This window comes from Corvus hawaiiensis, chromosome 2, assembly GCF_020740725.1.
Source record: "Corvus hawaiiensis isolate bCorHaw1 chromosome 2, bCorHaw1.pri.cur, whole genome shotgun sequence".
NCBI lineage: Eukaryota > Metazoa > Chordata > Aves > Passeriformes > Corvidae > Corvus > Corvus hawaiiensis.
Window position 1 is genome coordinate 13,884,427 of NC_063214.1, and position 24,672 is coordinate 13,909,098.

The following is a 24,672-nucleotide window of genomic DNA, read 5'->3' on the forward strand; positions in this document are numbered from 1 at the left end:
CTTAATGTCAAGTGAAATTCAAAGAAAAATAGGTACATTGAATTTCTGCAACTCTGGCAGTACCAAGCACCTGAGCCATACATGCATTCATTGCCCACCATTATTCAATGTGCAATTATCAACATGCTTTGCATCTAGCAAAATGTATCTTAGGGAAATGGAGCAATTGGTATGTTGTTTGAATATTAAAAATAATATCCTAGTCAAGGTTTCCAGGAACTAGTACTGCTTGCCAGTAGGAGGGGGCTCTTACTCTTCATAAAATGTAGAATCAGTTAATAGTGCATCATACTATTGAATATCAAAGTCATATTCTAATGAATTTTGAGAGGAAGCAAGAGAATGGGGCAGGGGAAAGGAAATCTTACAGGAAGTGTGGTGTTTTCTGCACTTGCTGTGAAAGAAACATGTACCTCTCAAAACTTTTGAAATCATGGGGTGGATTCCAGACAAAAGGACCCCTCTGGTTTTAGCTAATAATCATGGCAATTTAAAACCAATATATGATGAATTTAATTTGCTTTTCTATGTAGAAACTTCCTATGCAGGTCTTGGATATTTTTTCTTAAAGCCGCATGATTGCAATAGTAGCAGTAAAGTGAAAGTTAGTAATCCTGAAGTTATCCAATTCCTATTTTCCTTGTAAGGATGATTATAGATTAAAATATAGTCACCTAACCACATTTTTGAAGTCTTTCTAATATTATTTCTTCTTCCAAATGAATATATGACAGTTACTGTACTTGTCTATGGAGGTTCTTCTACTTCATATCCAAGGAAGAGCTATTCATTTTAAAATATTAACTATTGAAAAAGGTATGAGGGAGAAAATACAAGAGAAAGATAGATGGCTGTTAACTAAATTGTGGCAGAGTTACAAAAAATTGAGGCACTTTTACAGGATCGATGGCAAGGACAGTACTAGATTTGCCAGAGGATGCGGTTTATTAAAGTCCTTGATGATGGGAAACTTATGCCAGCATTAATCATCTTAGAGAGAGACTTCCAATAATGTACTGCAGGAAATGTCCCAGTGTCTTAGACCTGACAATCTGTCACATATTTTTATTATATGTTCCCAGGGAACAAATAGCCAAAAGTTTTAAAACCTATGTTCTTAAATTAAGAAGTGCAAATCTGATTCTGCACACCAGTTTTCCATTATAGTTGTCTGGACACATGTACTGAATCAGGTAATTTGCTATATCTAATTTTGTGTAGGGCACCAAACATACACCAGAGCTGGATCTTTGTCGTCAGTAATTTAATTACCTTCTGGACAAGGCAGGTGATGTATTAGTCTGTTCTTGAATCACTGTTCCTGGACATTATAACTAACAAGGATATCTAAATGCTAGAGAAAGCTTTCAGGTCAGAATTTGCTTCTCTTCAATAATTTTCTTACACAGGTTATCCAGAACTCATTCTAATTGGAGTGCTGACCTGTCAATTTCTTTCTTGTTTGGGAAAATGAACAGCTTGAGTTTAGCTGATGCTGGTGCCATAGCGTCATTCTAAATTTAAAATTTCTTACAGAATCATACACTCATAGAATAGTTTTGTTTAGTTTTGTATCTTTGTGATAACGTCTTTGTTCCTTCAAGGCATCTTTTTCATTTGGATTGCCTCATCTCTCCAAAATAATACTCAATCTTTCATAGCCAAACCATAAAACCTTATGAACTTTATCACATGCTGGGCTGCATCCAAAGCCCCGTGGCCAGCAGGTCGAGAGAAGTGATTCTACCCCTCTACTCACCTTTTGTGAGACCCCCACCTGCAGTGCTGCATCCAGTTCTGAGACACCAAATACAAGAAACACATGGACCTGCTGGAGCAGGTTCAGTTGAGGGCCACAAAGGTGATCAGAGGTCCTGAGCAGCTCAGCTATGGAGACAGCCTGAGAGAGTTGAAGTTGATAAGCCTGGAGAAGAGAAGGCTCCGAGGAGAAGTGCAGCCTTTCAGTGTGCAAAGGGGGCTTATAAGAGAGACTTTTAACCTTAGTGATAGCACAAGGACAGTGGTTTTAAACAAAGAGTTATTAGAAATTTGATTTTAGGAAGAAATTTTTTTTAGTGTGAGGGTGGTGAGGCTCTAGAACAGGTTGCCCAGAGAAGCTGTGGATATCCCATCCCTGGAAGTGTTCAAGGCCAGGTTGCATGGGGCTTTGAGCAACCTGGTCTAGTGGGAGGTGTCCTTGCCCATAGCAGGGGATTGGAACTGGGGGATCTTTAAGGTCCTTTGTAACCTGAGCTATTCTATGATATTGTGTGCATTTATTAAATAATAAAATAAATAAATAAATAAAATAATATCAGTGGTAACTTTTATATCTTTTTTCAGTTTTGGGGGGTTTTATTTGTTTCGTTTTCAGTAAAGTGCTAAAAGTTCAGATTTAAGAAATACCCTGAGGGTTGATTTTTTTTTTTTTTCCAATGGAGTGTATTCAAGCTCCTACTTCTACTTATCTGTTTAGAACTCTAATATGTCATCTTAACTGGTAGTACTTTATGTAAAAATGCTTAAAAGGAACAGTTCATTTGTACCCTGCATTGAATTTTGTCAGGTGTAAATTAATTCTCAATTACATAGAAGCTAAGCAGAGCACATTATTAATTTTTAATGGTTCTAATTCTCTAACTGATTTCTACTGAATCTTTTATTTTTTTAAACAGTACATATATTGCAGTTAAAGATCCTTAACATATGTAAACCTATGAGAAGGACCACCTTCTCATTTCTACTTGGTTTCCATTTATTTTCAATTTATAGAACTGTTTGATAAATACTCTGGTTTTTAATGTAATTTGTTTGTTAGTTATTTTATAAAACTGATGGAACCAGGTTTTGTAGACATATAAAATAGTCAGCCATATGTTTTCAAAGCCTTGGCTTTAAGGTTTGTTATTTTTCATGCTTTGTTTGAAATTAAATATAATGTGTGTTTATGTTTGATAAAGACTAATTCTGTAACCATTTAAGCATACTAAACTGCAGTTAGTCATGAAGCGCATACAAGAAAAAACAAGTTCTCTTTATAAACAAATTTTCCCCTTTCAACTCAATTTTTTAGTTTTATAAGAAATGTAAACTATCTTTTATTTGTACTGTAAAAAGGAAAATATTTCAGAATTATATTCTTTTTGTAAAACATCAATACAGGCATTTTAATCTGCTTCTAACTAGGAAATCAAAAATGATCTGATAAATTCAGTGAATTTCAGTGAATCAAGTCATTAGCACAGTCTTCTTTTTTTTTGTATATTGGAGCACTGGACTGCTAGGGAAATGGCTGCAAAGCCATTTCCCCTTTTTTGAGGTGAATACTTTACAATTGTGAGTTGTTTATTTGGGGATATATCTTTATTTGACACACTTTTAGTCCTATTTGTGTTTTATTGTATTTATGACTGTTAATACCTGTAGTTTTGTATAGATGGCAGTCCATAACTCACCTATTCTTTTAAAACATAAACAAATAGATACTATGGGCATCCAAAATCTACCTTTAGAAGAGAGAGAAGTCTGAATGGGAAGTCCCTATTCTCTTAAATGCTTTTATCTGCAGTGTAAGAGTTTACACTACTTTTTCATTTGTAAGTGTTAAAATAGGATATGAGTTTGCCATATGTGTATTGAAATCAACAGAGAGCATCAAACCACATAATGTTATCCAGGAAGGAAGGTTACTCAGATTCAGAGTATCTTTCAATCTTCAACATTCATGGCAGTGTTCATAAATAGAGTGAATTTACTGTGGGAAATTGCACACTGGGAGACAGTGCTTACATAAAATTTGTGAAATAACCACATTTGGAACCTCATGAAGACTGTGATGAGATTTCCAATCTGTTTGTTGAACATGCTGTTGATCCATCTATTGAACATGCAGAAATAAGTTTGTACAGTTTTCCTACAAGTGATTCCCACCATGAACTTCATTTCTAGAGGAAAAGTCAAGGTTCTGACCCTTGGTGTTCTGAGATTCTTGACCACAGAAAACCATGAAACACACTTAAGCAGTTTGCTTTTTTCTTCATATTCTCCACTAGTGTGAGATGTCACACTCTGAAGACTCTTTGATAGTCTGTTCTTTGCATTAAACTGTTTAGCTGATGAAATATGGGGTATTTAGAGGTCTGTGAAAATCAAGATCACTAGAATTACTTATTAAACATTTGGAGCAGAAAGATGAGCTCCTGTGTCTGGTAAATAAATTCACAGCCAGGCAAGCTTTACTTATTTAGATGAAAATTCTTGTCTTTCCACAAAAATAAGGGCTGAACAGTTATTAAAGGAGAGAGTGCTGGCCTTGAGCAATGTAGCGGCTTTGATCTGTGCTTTAAAACTTCTATTGATAACAGTTCTTTTTGCTCAAAGCCTGTATGCCTACATGCAGCAGCAGCATATGTCATCAAAAAAGTTATGCTTTTCAACAGAGCCAAAAAGAGAAAGAAGTTGAAAATGTGCACTTCAGGAAAAAAAAAAAAAAGAAAAAAAAACCCCAGCTGTTTTTAACCATTCCTGAAGCAAAATTTTACTTCATACTTAAAGATGCTCAGTTCTGGTCTCTGATAGACCTATTAGCAATTTTGTTGCCTAATATTAAGCTATATGTGAGAGGACTAGAATAGATTTTCCAGAGACACATCTGGAAACATTTAGGAGCTATTTATCAAAACAAAAATGTATATGTATACACCTTAGATATTAAAAAGATATTCCATTACAACAGCTGTAACTAATAAATTCCCTTTTGGAATTAAAGCACTAAGGGAGTTTCCTTGAATAAAGAATATTTTTTTAAATACTCTTAAAAGATAATAACAATGAAATTAGGGAAAAAATACAAATCAATATTTGATAGAAAAAAAGCACTGTTCACCCAAGACATAAGAAGAGGTGGGAAAAGGCTACCCCCTCTCATTTATAGAGAAAACTATACTTCCTGCTCTCCAGAGAAATAGTAAATAGAAGAGACAGGTCTTGTCACTTAGTGGCACTGTGGTCTGAAGATCACAGTTAGCTGGCAAACCAGCAATTTCCTCTGTGTCAGACTCAGTGTTTGGTATATGTTTAATGCAGCCATTTACAGTCAGGTTTGTAAGAAAAACACACCATCTTTTTCTGTGGCTGTAGCTTGATAATTTCATAAGGAACTGATATAAAGGTTGTCCTAAATAGTGTACACACAATGTATTTTCTGTGGTAGATAGAATACATTGCATCGTTTTTGGTATTCTTTTACTATTTTTTAAAGGTTTACTTCCACAAATAAGCATCTCTCTTTGGAAAGATTTCATAAAGGATAATAAAGTTCCAGTGAGAAATGGGTGAAGCCATAGCACAAGAAAATTTGAGTGAATGTAATTTCTCCATAGCCAAAGAAGACACTATAAAATCAGCACATGAACAGACAATGTCTGTTTTTTAGGTCAGCTCACTTTGTGGTAGCAGGGTCTGGCTGAAAATTTGTCATCCTCAAGAGGAAATGCTCTTCCTTATTTCTGAGTGTCTTTCAAGGGCCTGATATTGCCTAATGTTAAATATATTTAACAGGTATTCTCTTTCCTGAGAAGTTCAGCTGAAACAATTTCAGGAGAGGAGAAACTTACCAAGATAAAAGCCTGATGAACTTCAGGTGGAATGTAATACTTCCGTGTTCCATAATAAACTAACACAACAATCAATTGGAATTTCTCAGTGAACATGAAAGTTTGGACATGGGTATATGTCTTGTTTTATTAAACCAGTTAATAAACTTGTGCATTACTTCCTTTTTCCAGATGCTCCAACATTCGTGTCAAATCAAACCATGTATTACTCTTGGGAAGGCAATCCCATCAATATAAGCTGTGAAGTGCTAGCAAACCCATCTGCCTCAGTTCAGTGGAAAAGAGGAAAATCAGTTTTACCTGTAAAAAATACAACTCATTTGAAGACGTACAGTACAGGCAGAAAGCTGATTCTAGAGGTAAGGCTTAAAATGGAAATCAACACAGTGGCAGAAGATAATTTTGTCCTCAGTTTGGCAGCACTGTGAGTACTGTAGAGTGTATTTAAGGCTAAGACTACAGTTGAATATGTAACACTCTTAAAAAAGGAACAAAAACAACAACCAACTGTATATGAATTGATTTATCTATACATTTCTTATGAGTAGTTAGAAAATAATCCATATTTGAATGGCTTGTGCTCACTTTTCCAACTGCATCCAACAGAAATATAATTTGCATTTCTTGGAAGAAAAAAAATCCATAAATAGATATAAAACTAAACTATCAAGCTAAGACTGAAAATTAAAGTGACTATCCAGTAAGTGCCTTTTATTGTTTAAAGGTGAAATTATAAAGATGAACAATGTAATTTTTTTCCATTATCAGATTTCCTCATTTGAAGTTGAGAAGGGGGAGTTAAACATGAAAAAAGGTGTATTTAGGTCTATATATGGAGACTATACTAGATATGTTGAAGTGAGAACACATCTGCATGTTGGTTAAGGAGAACATACTTGAATTTCTGATTTAAAAAAAAAGAAATTATATTTAATTAGCAACTAATATTTACAAAGTGTATTCATTTTAAAGATTGCTCCCACATCTGACAGTGATTTTGGGCGGTATAATTGTACAGCCACAAACAGAATTGGAACAAGATATCAGGAGTATACACTTGGCCAAGCTGGTAAGTTAAAATTTTGTTTCTTTTTCTTTAAATATTTTTTCCTACTTTAATCAACACTAAGTTCAGACACATTATCCTCTGTTTATTTTATTCCGTGGACTTTTTGCAGATAATTTGTCTAAGAGCTGAGCTGCAATATAAAGTAAAATAAACCAATTCCCTCTGAATATGAATCTTCTTTTGATTTAATTTTAAGGCCTTCTGAAATTTGAAAAAAATTAGTCTAACCTTTTTTCCTTTGCTCTTACTATATCCTACATTTATAGCAATGTATTTTTATTACTTCAGCCGAGACATATGGTTTGCAGGCAGTAAAAGTAAGAAGGAATTTGGAAATTATTTTTTTCCTTTTTCTCCCTTGTATTTTCTTGATAAACTAATAATAACAAAAGACTGAAATACTGCAGCAAAGAATTTCTATCTTTGTTTGCACTTCTAGTTGTTTAAAAAAAGAGTTTGACCTGGAGTGCTAGATTGAAATAATTTAAGCTCTGTGATATTGTTACAGAATGTCTGACTATTTTTATGTCCTATTGCTGTTTAAGGAAATAGAAAAATCCGACTGTATGTTTGTTCTTTGGCAGAAATAACTATTAACTGAGACCAAGTGAGAGTTTCTTAGCAGTGCTTTCAATGATATTTTCTTGTGGAATGGACTAACGCTTGCTCAGTTTTGAGGTCTCCAAACATTTCGACCTCTGTACTCAGATGGTGTAAACTGTGCCAACTTTAATGAAATTTCTGGAGTTATAATGCAGTTGACAGTACTAAAGGTACAGCCACATTGAGAGCCATACACCCCTTGGGATGTGTCATTATGGACCATTTTTATCGTGTAACCTCCAGGTGGTCCCATACTGTCAGACTGGCTAACACTTTGAAGGGACTGATAGAAATAATTATATCTATATCTATATATTTCTTTTTCATTAGGACACACATATTCCAAGTGATTCTGAATGTTTTAGTTGCAAGTTTTGGTCTAGTTTCTTCTTCTTTTTTTTTTTTTTTCTTTTTTCTTTTTTTTCTTTTTTTATTAAGAAAATAAACACTTTAGATTCCTACCAGGAGGACTTTTGGGGGAGCATTGCTGAAGCATGCACATCCAGTCTGGTCTGCTGCTATTATTTGTGTAGTTTTGCTCCATAGGGCAATTATTTTCTTTTGGTGTCTCAGGAATTATAAAACCCCATTATTTATTAATAGTCTTCTTAGAATTTGTACATAGTTTTGAAAGTTTTTCCCATCATCTCTATGGGATACTAGCACACATTCCTACTATAATATTTTTTTGGTTTTGAAGAACTTTGAAAAGTGCTGAGCTTCTTAAAATAGGAAAATGTAGGGTTCAAATTTCTATGAGCCACAATTTTACATCATTTAAAAGATCCATTACCCTTCATTTACTTTTTTTGGGTGTTAGCTGTGGTGTGATCTTCCCTTCCTTTGACAGCTACGTTTGACTACCGAGAAAAAAAGCTTTTCTTGAAGCCATGAACATAAATAATAGGAAAGGAAGGAAAATCCCCACTTGCATCTCTCTGGTGTCTTACCTCTCAGGAGAAAAAATGATGAGAAAATATTGTGGTTGTCACTGTGGGCTGCTTTTTCATAAATATGTATACACTTGGGAGAGCATTTCACCAGATAGTCTCCAGAATGTTGTTTTTTTCTCTTAGATTTACAGAACAACATCTCATCACAATGCATGATACTACATGATGATTATTTTAGCTACGTATATATCCCCTGCTTTTATAATTTATTAATTAATCAATTTTAATAGAAAACATTAGCATTGAAATGTTAATTGAAAAAGAACATGATGTTTTGTCATTTTATTTCAGGAAATTCACACATGACCACCCCTGGAAATGCAAGGGAAAACAAATAGCAAGCTATAATTCTTCTTTGGCTTTTTAATACAACTATAGCAGAAATGTTACTGATGCTAGTTTTTCAAACAGATTAACATTCTTTACTTCTGCAATGTTTTGCTTATTTTTTTTTTCAGGCAATTCTTCAGAAAACTTGACGAACACTTAAAAAATATGTATTGTTGTTATAAACATAAAAAGGTAAATCAGGATAAATGGAATGATGGGAAGACATATAAAGCTTGAGCTATATTTAGATATTCTACATGATGTTAAATGCAGAAAATAGAAAAAAACAAAAGCAGGTTTTTTAGTAGTGACAGTGAGCAAGGCTGGAAAAGCTGGGTTTGGGGTGTCACTGTTCACTACTATGCACTACTTGCATAATACAGTAATGTAATGCATAATATTCCGTAGTATAATGCATAATATTCAGTATCCTGAAAGATTGATAGTTTTAGCATTTGCCTCTAAATAGACTTTGTTTTTAGAATAAAAACCCAAACATGTAATTCACTGTTACAAGTTTTGCACTTTAACTGGCATCCGCTAGAAATGGAAAATAATCAGGAGATGGAGGATAAAACCATTATAATAATTACAGGTGTAAGATGTCAAATACATCTTTCTCCCTAGTTTTATTTCATCAGTTGCTTCACTCTGGTTGATTAGGAAGGCCTAATGATTGATATTTTCCATATTAAAGCCTATAAAATAATTTTGATGCATTTCAATGCAGCCAGCATTGCCTTCTGGCTTTGATTGTAAATACAAATGCTGGGGCGTAGAATACTTTTACAAAGGCTCTGTCAGGGAAAAATAAATACAACTCCTAGCTGGGAGACAGTATTAAGTAAAGTATGCTGCTAGGGTAAATTTGATCACAAATGATGATCATTTTATGAATAGTTTTCTCTTTAAATTCTGCAGGAATTACTTGTTCCTTCATGTTTTGTTCCATTTTCTGCTTTGCTTTTGCTTTTTCAGCAGAATCAAACTACCTTTTTTTATTAATTTACTGCTACTTAAAAAGTAATCATACTGTCACAATTCCATTATCTTTATTCCTTTTGCCTTCCTTAAGAAATTAGACTTATTGATGGTTAAAAAAAGGAAGATTTCTTTCAGAATTGATATGCAATTTACAGCTGTTTTTGTATGACAGGAAAACCGTAACTGTTCACTCAGATTATACAGAGCTACTGAATCAGCCTGAATTCCATTTAAACCTTTGAAAACAACTGAAAAGCTGCAGAGTATTTGAGGTTTCATTCTGGAAGATGCTGGCTTGTTTAGATACTTCAGAGTTATGTTGAAAGCTTAATCAGACATGCCCATGACCTGACTTGTGATCAACTCTTAAAAATACCACATGGGTGACCTCCTTTTTCATTACCTGAGCTTTTAAAATGTTATGTGAGTAAAATATAGAATGTGAAAATAACCACAGTCACTTCTTGCCACTGCAAATTAATTGGTTCATGTCACAGACACAACTTGTATTTTAGAACTTTACTTATACTCTGGTTTTAATCTTAAGTCAGGCTTAAATTTTGGCAACCCAGGACACCTTGACAGGTTGTCCCAATGGCTCTCAGAGCCTGAGATGAGCAGAGATATTCCTAGATTTGTCCAAATCTAGTTTATCCATAGTTCATGTGAAATACCACTATGCAGGGAGCCAGTATGAACTAGAAAAGCATCCTTCTGCTTTGTTGAGGTCTCAATATCATTATTTTAAATGCTTTTTTAGGTAAATAGAAAATCACATGGCCATCAGTAATTTAGGACTATGTTATTGGAATGGGTAATTTAATATCTTAAAATGGTAAATTTTAAGGTTGTGACACACAGCGAAATGAGAATTTTGAAGGTTTCTCTTTTTATAAATATTAATATAGATTTTGTACATAGCTGGATGTATAGCTGGGCTGAATCTAGAGCTCTAAAAAGTAAAAAACTATGAGTCATCTCTACGGATCTCATAGCCTTACTCTTCCTAGACTTTCCTTTCCCCTTCTTTCTTGTATTCTGGGATGGCATAAGGTTTAAAAGTCCTGCTGTGGGCAGGAACACTTTTCACTAGACCGGGGTGCTCAACATCCTGCCCAACCTGGCCTTGAGCACTTCCAGTGATGGGGCATCCACAGCTTCTCTGAGCAAATGAGAGATGCTACATCTGCTATAGCTCTATGACTTATCTTTTTCCTTTCTACAGGAATATTACAGGGAATAAAAAACAAACAGTCAATGATGTCATTAGATACTGAGGACTCCTACACCACTTTATTGAATTAGGTATTCTTTAGGCATCCTGTGCACACAGAAAATCAGTGAGGATGGGAAATAATGACAACAAAAGGAAATGAAGACATGGGAAAGACAATAATTGAGCTTCACAGAAAATGCATCCTGTAACCTGTTTTATGGAATAAAGTCATACTCAAAATATGAAAAGGCTGTTTGATAACTGATAAAGACTACAAAATCAAATTTAGAAATTTACTAGTCTGTAGTTTTGATGCTGGAACTTTGCTGCTGGTTAATGGATGTTGTTCCTTTTTTCACCAAGTATTTGCATTTTCACACAGGTAAAAGAAAATCAAAGTAGTAGGACTTAATTTTCGCTGGAGAATAGTATAATGGAAAAGAAAATCATATCCTGCCAAAAGCCCATTTGTCTGCACAAAATATGGGCAGACCTAAAATCTAACTTGCTGTTCTAAAACTTGCCATTCACATCTTAGCAGCATCAGCTAAAGGATTTTTATTAAAAAATGAACGAAACAGCAACATATTTTCAATCAGCATATCAACATGGCAGCAGTGTTCTGCTTTGTGTGCATGTGTCTTATTTTAATTTATTATTTATGTAGTTATTTGCTAGCTGTGGTCTTATTTACTAACTGAATGCTTATTTTTCCAGAACTCTCAGAAGTTTGGCAAAAGAAATCTATATAGATCTAATATTGTTTTAGGCTTTTTTTTCTATTCTACGGACGTACAAGCACAAGCTATTCCATAGAGATTTTTGACTCCAAAAGTCTAGTCCCCAGCTTCATCTCTTTCCTTGCCAATGTCCTGGTGCTACTTAAGTTCAGCATTTAGACACAGTTATTTTCAGTCAATATATATGCCAAATGTACAGAGAGAGGAAAAGCTGGAGAACAGCAGTAGGAGCATACCGACAGGAGATAGGAGACAAGAGCTATCTGGAAGATCAGTCTCTGAGCCCACTACGCACTCTCACAGCATCACTTCCTTTTCTCTGTTTATACCAGGACTGCTAAAGTCTGAGAGGGAGTTATTTTCTTCCATAAAGCTATCCAAAAAACAGCTTGAAAAGAAAATCCCCAGTGATAAAAAGTGGTCATTTATTGAACAAGTTTGGTCGTAATTGTAGGAGCTTTACACATCAGTGGAGACAAATACGTACTCATAATTCTGTGTGTACTTCTCTATCAGCTGTGATACTGTTTTTGGAACCAAACTAATTCTGCTTAACTTGGGCCATTATATCACAAAGTTCATTTGTGCAAACCAGCATTATGTGCTGAGTACAAAATACATGAAGTGCAATTTTACACCTATTGTTTGGGGATACTTTTAGATTTTGATTCTTTAACATCATACATGAATGTAGTCACATATTGAACAGAGAAATAGATACTGTGTAAAGAAAATGAAGTTGACTAAATGTTTGACACTCTTTGGGTCTTTTTATGTCTTTAATTTAAAGGCTGAACTGGTGATGAATTATCTCTTGTTTTGACAGCAGTATAATGACAAAAAAAGATAGCAGTGGAACTTCTAAGTGAGTAATCTGGAATCTTTGCTATCACTAAGTGATCTTTAAATCATAGAAAGTAAATCCCTTCCTTTTTCTACTACTTAGTCCTTCAACTTATATCTATGATAGTATATGAATTAGTGATCACTGCCAGTAGCTAAACTCCTCTAAGATTCATTATGCTCGTTGGTTTTAGAAGGAAAAAGACCAAGATCCACAGCTCTATCCTTCCAGGCAGACTTCAGAGTACATAACATTGCAAATTATTCTTCACTCCTGCTAAACATTGATCCAAAAGCCTTGCAATTCTAATATGAAAATCATGGCAATGCTCCAAGTAATTGCGGCTGACAGGAGACAGCTCAAATGCGGGAATGTTTAGCTGGATCAGGACCAGAAGGCTGTATACCTTGCACGAACAAATTCATACTCATTAGAGAACTACTGAATTAGATTCAGTTCATTATGCTGTTATTGATCTTCTTTGGGGAAAAAAGTTACAGATTTGCCTAGTAGGTATTTATTATATCCTGATGGCATTGCTAGTATTTGGTTTTGGTTTTCACCAGGAATGTGCCTCCTGCTACATTTTCTTCAGGTGATTCACTCTCTTCCTTAGAAGTGATATAGTTCAACTTTGAAAACTGCATGAAACTCACCTGCACGTGTGGGTGGTTTGGAATGTGAGATGCATATTTAAAATAGTATTGTGGATGTATTTTACACTTCAGTGAGTTCTAAACATATTGCATTGTGCTAGTTATGCAAAATATAATACTGGGTTTTCAAAGGAGCTTAATTTCATGCTTATTATCAACTGGAATCATATCTTCCTCTGGCAGAAATGATACTTGAATCTGCAGTACCGAACATAAGGTTCTTCCTGAAGGATTTCATCTTCCCTGTGCCATGCTGTCGTGGTTGGATGCTGGTTAGGCGCCAAGCCCCAAGAAATCTATTTATTTACTTGCCTCTACTATAGTTAAGCAGAGAAGGGGAAATTAAAACTTCATTTTCATAAGGTGAAATAAAGATTATTGAGGAAAACACAAAAACTTCAAGGCAAAGCAGGTCCACACTTGGAACAGTTACAGTATAAAGAAGATTTATTACTAACAGAATTAAAAGTAATTAAAGTGCAATCTCAGAACACTTTTCTCTTCCAGTACATCCTTTTTTCTACCAAGCTGCACAAGGGAAACAAACATGGGATTTTGGTCAGTGTTTCCTTTCCTGTCTTTATGTTTAAGGAAAGAGTTTCTTCTGCTGTGCTGTGGGATTCTTCACAAAACAACAGCCCGCTGCTCCAGTGAAAAAAATCTCTACCACGGGTCTAGCAGTCTTCACACGACTGCTAGCATGGGCCATAATGGTTCATGGGGTTTTAGTCTTTTAAGAATAAGCTATTCCAGCCTGGAAGCAAAGGCTGTCTTCTTCAATCTCTAAAAGCCTCTCACAGCATTTATGCGACCTGGCGTGGGCACTTTTTCTTTGCAGGCTGCGCATGGATCTTTGCATCCCCCCATGCACTTCAATGAATTATAGAGAAACAGTCTGTAGTACTGCAGTCCTCACCATTGCATGCAAGGTCATGCTCCGGCGCTAGGAGCGAATGCTCTCCTTCCCTTCCTTTACTGACCTTGGCGCTGCCATGTTGGCTTCGTCTCACATAATCTCACTTTTCCTTTCTCTATGGCCTGGAAGAAAACTGGTGCCTGTTAAGTTGTGGCTAAGAAGTTATCTTGTCTCCTGTCTGGGCTCTGTGCCAGGAAAAACTCGGCATGTTTCTCATTGCCAGCTGCGTGGTGTCTTTCTCGGTTCGGCGCCAATCGTGCCGCCTGTGGGGAGGCCCCGCCGGCCCCGCCAGCTCCACGCGGAGCTGCGGCGGCCTCCGATCTATCTCTGCTGCGCGGTCCCGGCTCACTTGGGGGTTTTCCGGCCGCATGGCTGCTCCTGGCTCCAGGGTGGCTTTCCTGGCCGCTCCTACCCCACCACCACGCCGGCGGGGAGCTCGGGCCCGCTCCAGGACAGGGCCCGGGGCAGGGGGGAGCCCCTCTCTCGCCACCCCTCGGCGGGAGGCGGGAAAAAAAGGAACTTCTCGAGCTTGCTCTTGCTTTAAATATGTAAATCGCAGAGGCGGTACCAGCTTTTGCAATGGTTTAGCAACTGGTCCATAGAACTAAGTTTAAACTGCCACACGTGCTTATTATAGTTAATCATACACAGGCATTAACACACAAGGAGAAGAGGTCTCCTGAAGATTTGGAAAGTCAAGAACAGAGTGGATATATAAATAACACATTTTTGTTTCATACCACTGACCAAATGTTTTGATGCAGACAGAAGCCCTGGTGATTTGCCTTACTAAAGTATCATCCAAAAAAACTACCATAAAAATAGCATGAATGATATTAGATATTCATTCATCCCCTAAATGTTTTCGTTTGTTATGAACACTTTTAACAAGAGAAAAATAATTTTTAGACGTTTAGAAGCTATTTTTAATACTGTAGGTATCCACAGCAGCTTTTAGCTTGCAATTAAATCCGAAGAGCATTCATCTTTACTACTGAATATTGATAATCATCTTCCCAAGTTATTGTATCCTCATGACTCATAAAGTGCCATTCTGCTTTGGTGTGGCTGTCCTGGATTGCTTTGCTAGGATTCTTACTCCGTATTTTTCCCATTCCTCTCAGAACTGCTATTTAAGCTCTGGAGAGAAGGCATCTGTACACAGAATGGTGCTTATGTACTTAATGACTATATTGAGGAAAAAAAAAGTATTTCTCTCAGCTGTAAAGAGAATCTGAAGGAAAGGGATCGGTCACAAGTTGGTTCTAAACCTCCTCCTCTTGATTTTGGGGTGAATGCTGACTTAACACACAACTCATATAATTCATTCTTCTTCTACGTGGTCACAGAAAAAAAGTCTGTAAGTTTTTTGAACATAATTTCTTTTTTCTAAAAACCCCCAACTCTTTGATCAATTTAGAAACAGATCCAAAACCCAGGTCTGTGTTCTCATGTATTCACAGCAGATTGGTTACATTTGGTCATGTTCTATCTGATCACAAATCTCCAATCCCTTTCTAAGAAAAGTGAAAATTTCTTGCAAAATCGTCACCCTGATGAGTGTTTCCTGGAATAAAAAAGGGTTTGAATCCCTCTAGCTAAGACTTGAATTCTACTAAAATCTATAATGTCATGGATTCACATAGTTGTGTCTTTAAGTAAAAGATATTACAATTTTTCATCCATGTAAATAAATCTATGCTGGTTTTAACCAATGAACACCAAGTATTGGAGGTTTCAGGACGCCTAGAATCAGAAATGCCAGCTGTAGGAGCTATGATACTCACATAAAGACATTCAAGTCTGACAACTGACAGAGATGTTTTTCTCAAAAAAACTTAAGTTTTGGATAATTAAAAGATTGTACAAATTAGCCCCTTTAGGCCAGATTTGGCACTGTCCTTTTCCTGAGAATTTGTGGCGGAATATATCGTTAAATATATTCCTTAATATTTTATAGATATAGATTATTCTCATTTTCATTCAAGTACCAATGCTGGGTGAAGCGCAGATTGATTTCTTTTTATTCACAACTGTCTGACAGCCTTCAAATACAGACAATATTTTATGTAAATGGTTCATTACCCACTCACCAAATTACAGACTTTGGCTCAAATTCTGACATGTCCTTACAAAAATATCCTTTATAACATGGAGACAAAAGCAATGTCAAATCTGGAAGCAGGTATGCAAATCATTTTCAGATGGATCAGAAAAGAAATTTCTAATGGTGTTTCAAAACTCTGGTATTCTGTCCATGGAATTAGAATTCTTCCTAGCATTTTCAATATAATTTTTTTATGATTATAACTCCTTAAAATGTAGGACAATTAGAAAAGCTAGTCTTTTGACTTCTATGTGTTTGATTATAAATTGTAAAAATAAGTAATATTCTATTTTTAAAGATGTACTGACCCCAATATTATTTTTTGCTTTTGTTTCATATGTAGCATTTCAACACCTACAAACACCTGCTCTATTTTCATAGATCTTTCCTACTTTGAAAGATATACTCTTGCTTTTGATTTCAGAGAAAATGTTTCTTTCAACCTATTTTGTGAATTACTTCTTAAACTGAGAATTTAATATTCCATTAATATATCTTTTTTGTAGCTTGAAATCCAGTCTTCCAACAAAAGAAAAAGAGATTCATGTTTTCAGCTGTGTTTCAGAATTCCATAAAATGGCCAAATTATTTATAAGGTTCTTTGTTATAATCTCATTTCAAAGAATTTAGAGTCTGAACGATCTATTTAGCTGTAACTGTTTCTTTTGTTAAATTTGATTTAAAGTTTGTTATTTTCTTTTACATTGTTATACAGTCAACAAACTGATCTTTTACATTTGACCATCATGAAATTAGCTACTAAAAATATCATATTATAAAAGAAAGGCAAAAATGGAAAATATTTTTGCAGTAATTTAACATACAAGAAAATGAATGTGGTTTTCTTACAGCTCTATAGTAGAAAGCTTGTTTGTCTAACACAAATATTATTGCACGATATTCAATATTATTTTTTACTCACTTGAAGACTCTAAGGAAACTTTTGTGGGTAGATTACCAGCTGCTTAGATCTATCTCGTTGCTGCTGATTTTTAAACTGTATTTGTACTTTTTCAGATGTGCCATCAAATCCTTATGGAGTACGAGTTTTAGAGCTGTCACAAACCACTGCCAAGGTTTCGTTCAATAAGCCAGATTCACATGGAGGTGTGCCCATTCACCACTACCAAGTGGATGTGAAAGAGGTAGCCTCGGAAACCTGGAAAATAGTTCGCTCCCATGGAGTTCAAAGTAAGTATACAAAAAATAAATGGAAGTATTTTAACTGAGAAGAATGTCCAAGGAAAAGACTGTAAGTATATCTTAATTGTTTCTTTGTCTTAGTGCAGTAGCTGTATCTTTATATTAGTGCAGACCTCTCTACACCAGTTAGAAATATTCCTGCAACTTTGTAAAAGTCAACTGTTACTTTTTAGTTTTAAAAACATTTACAATTGTTGTCGCTTTTTCATGTCCCACTAAAAGCCAGCTTTTGAAGCTATACATTTCAAAGAGAGTAGAAATGAGATTGCGTTTGAAAATGTGCATTATGTATGCAGCAAAATTAATAATTTTAAGTAAGCTGTTGTGTAATATTTAATCCTGGGCATTAATTACTGATTTTGAGCTACTTAGTAAATTTTCTACATACCTGTTAATACTCATGATACCTGTTTCAAAAGCATATCTGTGATGTTTGTTCAACAAGCATTAAATGCCCTCTAAGAGGGTACTTACTTGCATGTCTCTTGGCAGAAAAGAACATAAGCCTCCCCAAACAGGCAAGAGTTCTTTACGCCCTGGTGAGTTGGGGAGTTTATACAGAGTAATGTTAACCCTTGTATCCAAATTTACATTTTGGTATTCTTAGTGCAAATTAAAGCAGCCCCAACAGTCTTCTGATTAATACTTCAGGAGGTGAATGCTTTTGCAGCTATCAGCAGTGACGGGAGACAAAAATATAGCAAATCTAAAGTGTGTTATCTCTTTCCATCTCACATCCTATATTCATATAAAAATTCTGCACTAAACTGAACATGTTCAAAATTACAGAATTATTTCAGAGAAACATATGGTGAACATGTAGTTAACATGTATTCAAAAAACAGGTTTATAATTCTTCATCTTTTGTTTTTCTTAGCCAAACACAGTAACTGTGTGTATAAATGTAATAATGCAAATCATAGTAACATTCATTTTATTCCAATATAGGTTGAATTTCTTTCAATACTAGAAGTTCTAAAGAAGACATTGAGTTTCCTCTATTTGCAGGGCAGGCACATTAATGGCTATTGGTGTACTTCTTCCTTTCTTTTCATGCAATGTTGCAGATCAAGTCTGAGACTTTTATTCTCATACTACTTCCTTCAATGAATTTGCAATAATTTTTTCTGATATGAACTATATCAAATAGTAGAACCTGAAATGACCAGCCTGTGTAGTAGAGTGCAAGGTACTCAAATGAGTAAAAACCCAGTGAGTACAATCAGTCAATCTCACAGATGCTTAGTTTCATTGTAAAGCCAGAACAAAAAAAAGTCCTCAGTGTTAACTTCGCAAAACGACATATTCACCTTACTCCCCATAAAACTTTCTTTCCTATTATTTCTATTGATGTGAATTTTATTAAAATGTTAATTGATTACAGTAGGAAAGATGTGTAATTTGACAGACCCTTGTTACTAAAGTTGACTGGAGCTTCCTTCTTCAAAAATTCACACTTTCCTTTTGAAACATTCTTTCAGCATTGAGTGTTTTTAAGTTGTTGCTCATTTTGGAGATTTCTGTATAACGTGAATTTATCTTGGAATCATTTTGGTCCAAGACTTGTTTGAATTCTATGGTAATCTGTTCGAAAATTGGTGTAGAGTGACGAGTACAGATACCTGCACTCCTTATGCAGATGTTACCACCATGAAGCAGATTGTGAGTATTTAGGATCTCTGCTGCTATTCCTACTAATATTAAATATTTCTTTGGCAGAAAGCTGTATTACTTCCTGCACACTGTCATATTATTTTCCCACATCCTCCTTTGTACAGTTTACTCTCCTTTTTCACATGGAAGATTTCAGGGAGTGTAGCATCTTGAAAACATGCATTTTCCTCTTCATTTCATTGTCTCCTAACTGTATGTTGAAAGGTTTTGTTAAGAAAACAAAATAGGTCACATTTATGATTTTGGACATATTAAAGATACCTTTCAATAGCATATATTATCAAAAATTACTCCAAGTGATGACAAAAACTAGTAAATATGAAAACAACCTAAAAAGCCATCGTGGTCTACAGAGAGTCATGTAGTAAATACATAAATATTGAAAGGACAGTGGGCAATATTAAAAATTAATACTACATTCATAATTAATTCATGATGTTTTCTGAAATCTCTACTGATATACCCCTGTACAGAAACATTGAGACTGTATATCCTATATTTCTCTGAATTTCTCTCTGAACTATTTTAGAAATCAAAAACTACTTCAGATTGTCAAATATTTACTAAACAGAAGACATCTTGTTTTCGTAAATCTTATTGAAGCTATTGAAGGGAAATCAAAAGTGACCTTTATGATAAAAAGCATTTGTCATAAGTCCTTCCAGGTATTCTATTCTAAGTTGAAAACTTGTTCTGTTTGTGAAGTACTATAGGCTCAAACCAGAAAACCCGAACATGTTACTGAAACACAGACATAACAATGCAGAACAGAAAAAGCTTTTGCAAGTGGAGATGTCAAAAACCAAAATTAGTGTTGTTTTTTTATAAAGGAAATACTGCTAAATGTAATTGGAATCTTTCTGGAATATTCAGCCTTTGCATGTTTCCTGAACATTCAGAAGGTTTTAGCATTTTCTTCTAAAACATGTTTAAACTTCCCTCCATTTATATTTTATCTTACAGTGTCATGTTAAGATAACCTTGAGATATCCTCTCCAAAATCCCTATTTTCACTGCCTGAAGGATTTTTTAAAGAAGCTTTTATTAGTGTGAAGGCTTTTTTTTTTCTTTCAGCTTTTTGTGACACTTTAGGATATTTTAAAGTCTATTAAATTATAATAACAAATAAATATTTTTGAGACAGTTTCTGATTGTGCTTTAGTAACAAAGAACCACTTTCCTACCATGCCTCAACATCATCTCAGCTAAGTGAGGAGGCTGTTTAGAATGCAGTCAGTTTCCTGTGTTACGATTTGTAGTTGGATCATCATAATTTCCACACTCAGTCAATGTTCCTTAATGGAAACAAAACCACTTTTTCCATCTGTTCACATTTTAGGGACAGTTTATGGCTAAGATTCAGATATAAATGCTGTTTACACGGGGACCGATAACTGCTTGCACATGTCAAGTGGTGGTGCATACATAATGCATGGGTCATGATTTTTTTCCCAGCAGTAAGTGATAAAATATTCTGAAATTTTACAGGGCAGTTATTTATCCGTCTGATTCAACTCAGGAGTGGTAAAACTGCAGACCTTTCTTCCCACAATGTACAAAATGTGCAAATTCCAAAAACATCTTTCAAGGGAGAGATAGAACAACTACATGCAGAAGAAAGTTGTTCCTGGAAGACTCTTAGAATTCCAATACAGAGATTTTCAGAGATAAACTGAGTATTCTGCTCTCTCTCTACTGTGACCTAAAGGAATAGCATTGTTGTCTTCACACAGTAACAAAGAACAGCCATAAACTGATAAAATTAATGAAAAATGCTTTTTTACATGAAAGAAACATCACAGAAATGTGGCTACAGAAGCAAGTTTATAAATAAAGCATTAATAAATGATTAATAAGTGTTTCAAAAACTTCCTGAGAATCCTAATGCTAGCAAGTCATTAATTTTCGTCTGGTTATGATCCAATACCTATGTATAAAACCTTTTACAAGTAAGATTATAATTGTTTTATTTATATGAAAACCACAATAGATGCTTATCAAAGTTGTTAGGTATTCTTCTGTAATCAATCATCCCGTAAATATTTACAAATAAGTTTAATCAGGACAATTAAGCAGTATGAAGTGGATTCTATGCAAATCCAGTCTGCAATTCTCTTCATTTGACATTTTCTTCAAATAATGGTCTAAAGGTGACTTTTGTCTCAAACTTTACTAGTTTGAGCTGTTTTCAGGTAAGGAGAAAATTCTAGTCTTGGAGCTGTAACCAGGAATATCTGTTTCCCTATTCTCTCCCCTTTGTCTTTTATAATGAAGGAGATTTTGTTGGAAAGTCTGTGCTGATTGCAGCTATTGAAGGAGAGCACAGAAAGTGAAGTAATCATTCTGATACACCAATTTCAGTTTATTAAGGGATTTAAAATCATAATCAACACTCTCGTAGTTCACCAAGAGATCAGGGAGGAAATGGCAGCAAGATTTTTCTGCACTTGTTAGGTGCTCCTCTGAATATGAAAGTTGTTTTGTTGCAGGCTACCAGCAAATCCAACTTCACAGTGGGGTTCTCTGTGGACCAGTCCCAAGGGGAGGTGGGTGTGCAGGGAACAGTCCCCTCAGGGCCCAGACATTTATGATTCTGTCAAAAGTGAAAAGAAACCCACTAATCTTGAAGTAACAGAAATGCAGATAATATTGGCAAGATTAATTCTCCAAGGAGAGTTTGCATCCTTTCGCCCAGACAGCTGGTAAATCTCTGAGTGTGGGAAGGTGCCCATCCACCATCGGCAAGTGGATAACTGTGGGTGAAAAGTATTTGCCAGGCTTTCTTCTGTAGGCACAAAAAAACCAGTGACAAGGTGTAAGACACCTATGCTGGAAGAATTACCTTACCACAATCCTCTGTGCAATTATATTTTTAAAGAAAGGACATTAACTGATCTGCTTCTGTGTCATCAACGAACATTTCATAAGAAAAAGCCTGGTTTTGGTTTTTTTCCCTTTCAAGCAATATTGACTTTTTCAAGGAAGAAAAAAGACAGAGTCTCTGAAATTCAGTTCTTCACATTCAATCCTTCAGAAAACACCACTGGTATAACTCTAATAGAGAAGCCATCAAGGTTTTGTTTTATCTTAATAGCATTATAGGCTTAGTAATTCTGGTTTACAGGCAGCAAATAATGCATTTGTAAAGAATTAGCTTTTACACAAATCTATACCACTGTGGAAGTGTGCTTGAAACCTGAAAAATGTGTGCTCTCTGAAAACATTTGAATGTCTTCAACAGGAATCCAAAACACTTCATTTCCTTTGTTCTTCAGTTTACAGGTAGACAGATACATGTCATTGGATCTTGTTTTTTCAGAGCATTAAATATTTATGTGAGGGAAATACCAAGAAAAATCAGTCTCTGCATTTCTAGTGCTATTCAATTTGTTGGTGATAGAACAACATGAGGAATACAATGAACACAGTCCCATATTCAGATTACTGTGGAAATTCACCTATGGGATATATGGATGGCTGGCACTCTAATCTTAGAGAAGAGAGATACACATTTGGGGATTTATGTAGCCAATACACACACACACACACATACACACCATCTTTGCTTCCTCTAAACTACTTGAGTTTGAAAATTCTCAGATTTTAGATCAATTTTTTTTCCTATTTTAACTGTTGGGTTTTGTGATTTTTTAGGCAAACATTTATAAATTAATGCATTTTTAATTCTAAAAATTCAATTCTTGATATTTTATATAAAACCTCAATACATTTGGAAGATTTCTTAAAGCAAATCTTCTCATTTATTGAGTTGAGAGACATTTGAGAAATGTTCTAGGTTTCCTGAGTCGCTAGGGAAGGTGCTAATGTATTAATGCCTAGATAATTTAGAATTTCTTATCGCAGTAACAGTGTGTAGCATGAAATGACTGGATCCTAGAACCCAGAATAGTCTCCTGTCGTTTATTTTTCTGAAAAACAAAAACCCAAACAACAACAGAAAAACCCCCAAACGAAATCAACCAATCTGAAAACCCCACAAACTCAAAGTCTCTGGACTTTATTGGTATCTCTAGGTCTTGGCGTTCTTTCAGGAGATAATTCTGTTGAGTTTCATCTCTTTTAGTGAAATTATCCCTGGAATTATAATTTAGCTCTTGTAGGATACTAACATAAAATAATTTCTACAAGACAAATTATATAATCTAAAGTTGTACATACATTTCCAAAATGTAGGGTAGAAAAAAAAGGTATAGAAAACCGATGTGTTATACAAGATGCTTTTTTGAATCTATTTACGTGTTTTGAATTTCAATGATCAAGAATGTTTTCTCTTTTTGATATTAGAGATTATTTTTAGAATGGCAGAAAACAGAAGTTTTACAAATAATGTGCCAAGTAGAATATTATTCAATAATAAAAGTGTTACTTGTAAATATATTTCATGCAGTGATATCAAAAATATACCAAAGATAATTTTTCTACATATGTTTATATTCCTTTACTGAATATTTTATTAAAGGAGACAATAATTTTAAAGTCTTGTGATAGCATAAACAGACTATGTGCAAGAAGAAGTGAAATACAAAATTTTTCACAATTTTCCATTATAATGCAAAATGAAAGGATGAAAAATGTTTCTCTCTAAGAAACGTTCAAATCTTTCTTCTTTCTAAAAGAAAAAAAACCCAAAACCCTTGTCAGGTGGACAACAAGTTGAATTATATTACTTTTCTGAAAAATAAAAAAAGCATAAGGAAAAATTCTGAACTTTTACAGCATCTTAATTATACAAATTGAAGAACAATAAATGTAATATTTCAGTTTCAGCGAATAAGGAGTTATCCAGTTTCAAGCACTAATGTAAGTATTTGCTTTCGATATAACTTTAGCTTTTTTCTCTCTGTATTTTAACAACTTATAGCTCAAATCTGAATAAGTAATTCTTTCTAATTTCACATTCAAATCTCAGCAGGTTCTGTTTATTTCCTTTTTCATCTAAGTACGCTGAGTTTCATGTACTTCATGAAATTCTAGAAAAATTTAGCTTCCTAAATTCCTAAAGGTTCCAAAAGGAACCTTGTCATTATCAGCTCCAACTCCCCCGGGCTGCAGCAGGGCCAAATTCAAAGTTTTGCTAGGGCTTTGTCCTGAGTTCTAAATGTCTCTATGGATGGAAATTCCATATTTAGCAGGTTTTTTGTGAAATAAGGGATTTTTTTTAAACCACGTCCTGTCTCTACTATTTTATTCACATGCTTTTAGCTGTGTTTTAAGTCACATTATAGAAGATAAAGGGTTTTCTGTTACCCAAGATATGTTCTTAAACTGCTGTGCTGTGTGTTCTGCCTGGTACTGCTGCTCCTTTTACTACACAAAATTGAATTAAAGTTAGAGGAAGTTATGTACATGCCAGTGTTGATGAGGTAATCAAAACTAAGTTTTCTACCTCTGTGTTGTGCTATTTAGTTTTGAATTGGCTACACAGATGAGAAGGTATATATGATGTAGGCAACTCTTACTATAAAAGTTTGTAGTAAAAACAAAATATAAACCAGTACATTTAAAATAAGGTCATTCCATTTTCTCTTTTTATTTTATATATATATATATATATATATATATATATAAATAACATTCCAACCCCTGAAATGGTGGGGTGCATTTTGGTTTGTTTTTTATTTTTTTGGAGCAGGGGGTTGGGGTTTTTGTGGGTTTTGTTGTTGTTGTTGTCTGTGCAGTTCAGTTTTTGGGTAAAACTACTAAACTTCATTTTCTGTCCTCAAGCAAGACATTTTGATTGA

At 34.7% G+C, this 24,672-nt stretch overlaps 1 protein-coding gene across 2 annotated transcripts in view; it reads left to right on the forward strand.

The window, feature by feature from the left end:
* NCAM2 (neural cell adhesion molecule 2) overlaps positions 1-24,672 on the forward strand; it is a 289,433-nt gene that overhangs the window by 200,846 nt on the left and 63,915 nt on the right. For both annotated transcript variants that reach the window (XM_048293643.1, XM_048293644.1), the window contains exons 10-12: positions 5,787-5,974; positions 6,588-6,684; positions 17,051-17,224. In XM_048293643.1, coding sequence (XP_048149600.1) covers positions 5,787-5,974; positions 6,588-6,684; positions 17,051-17,224 — 459 coding nt within the window. The remainder of the gene's footprint in view (positions 1-5,786; positions 5,975-6,587; positions 6,685-17,050; positions 17,225-24,672) is intronic.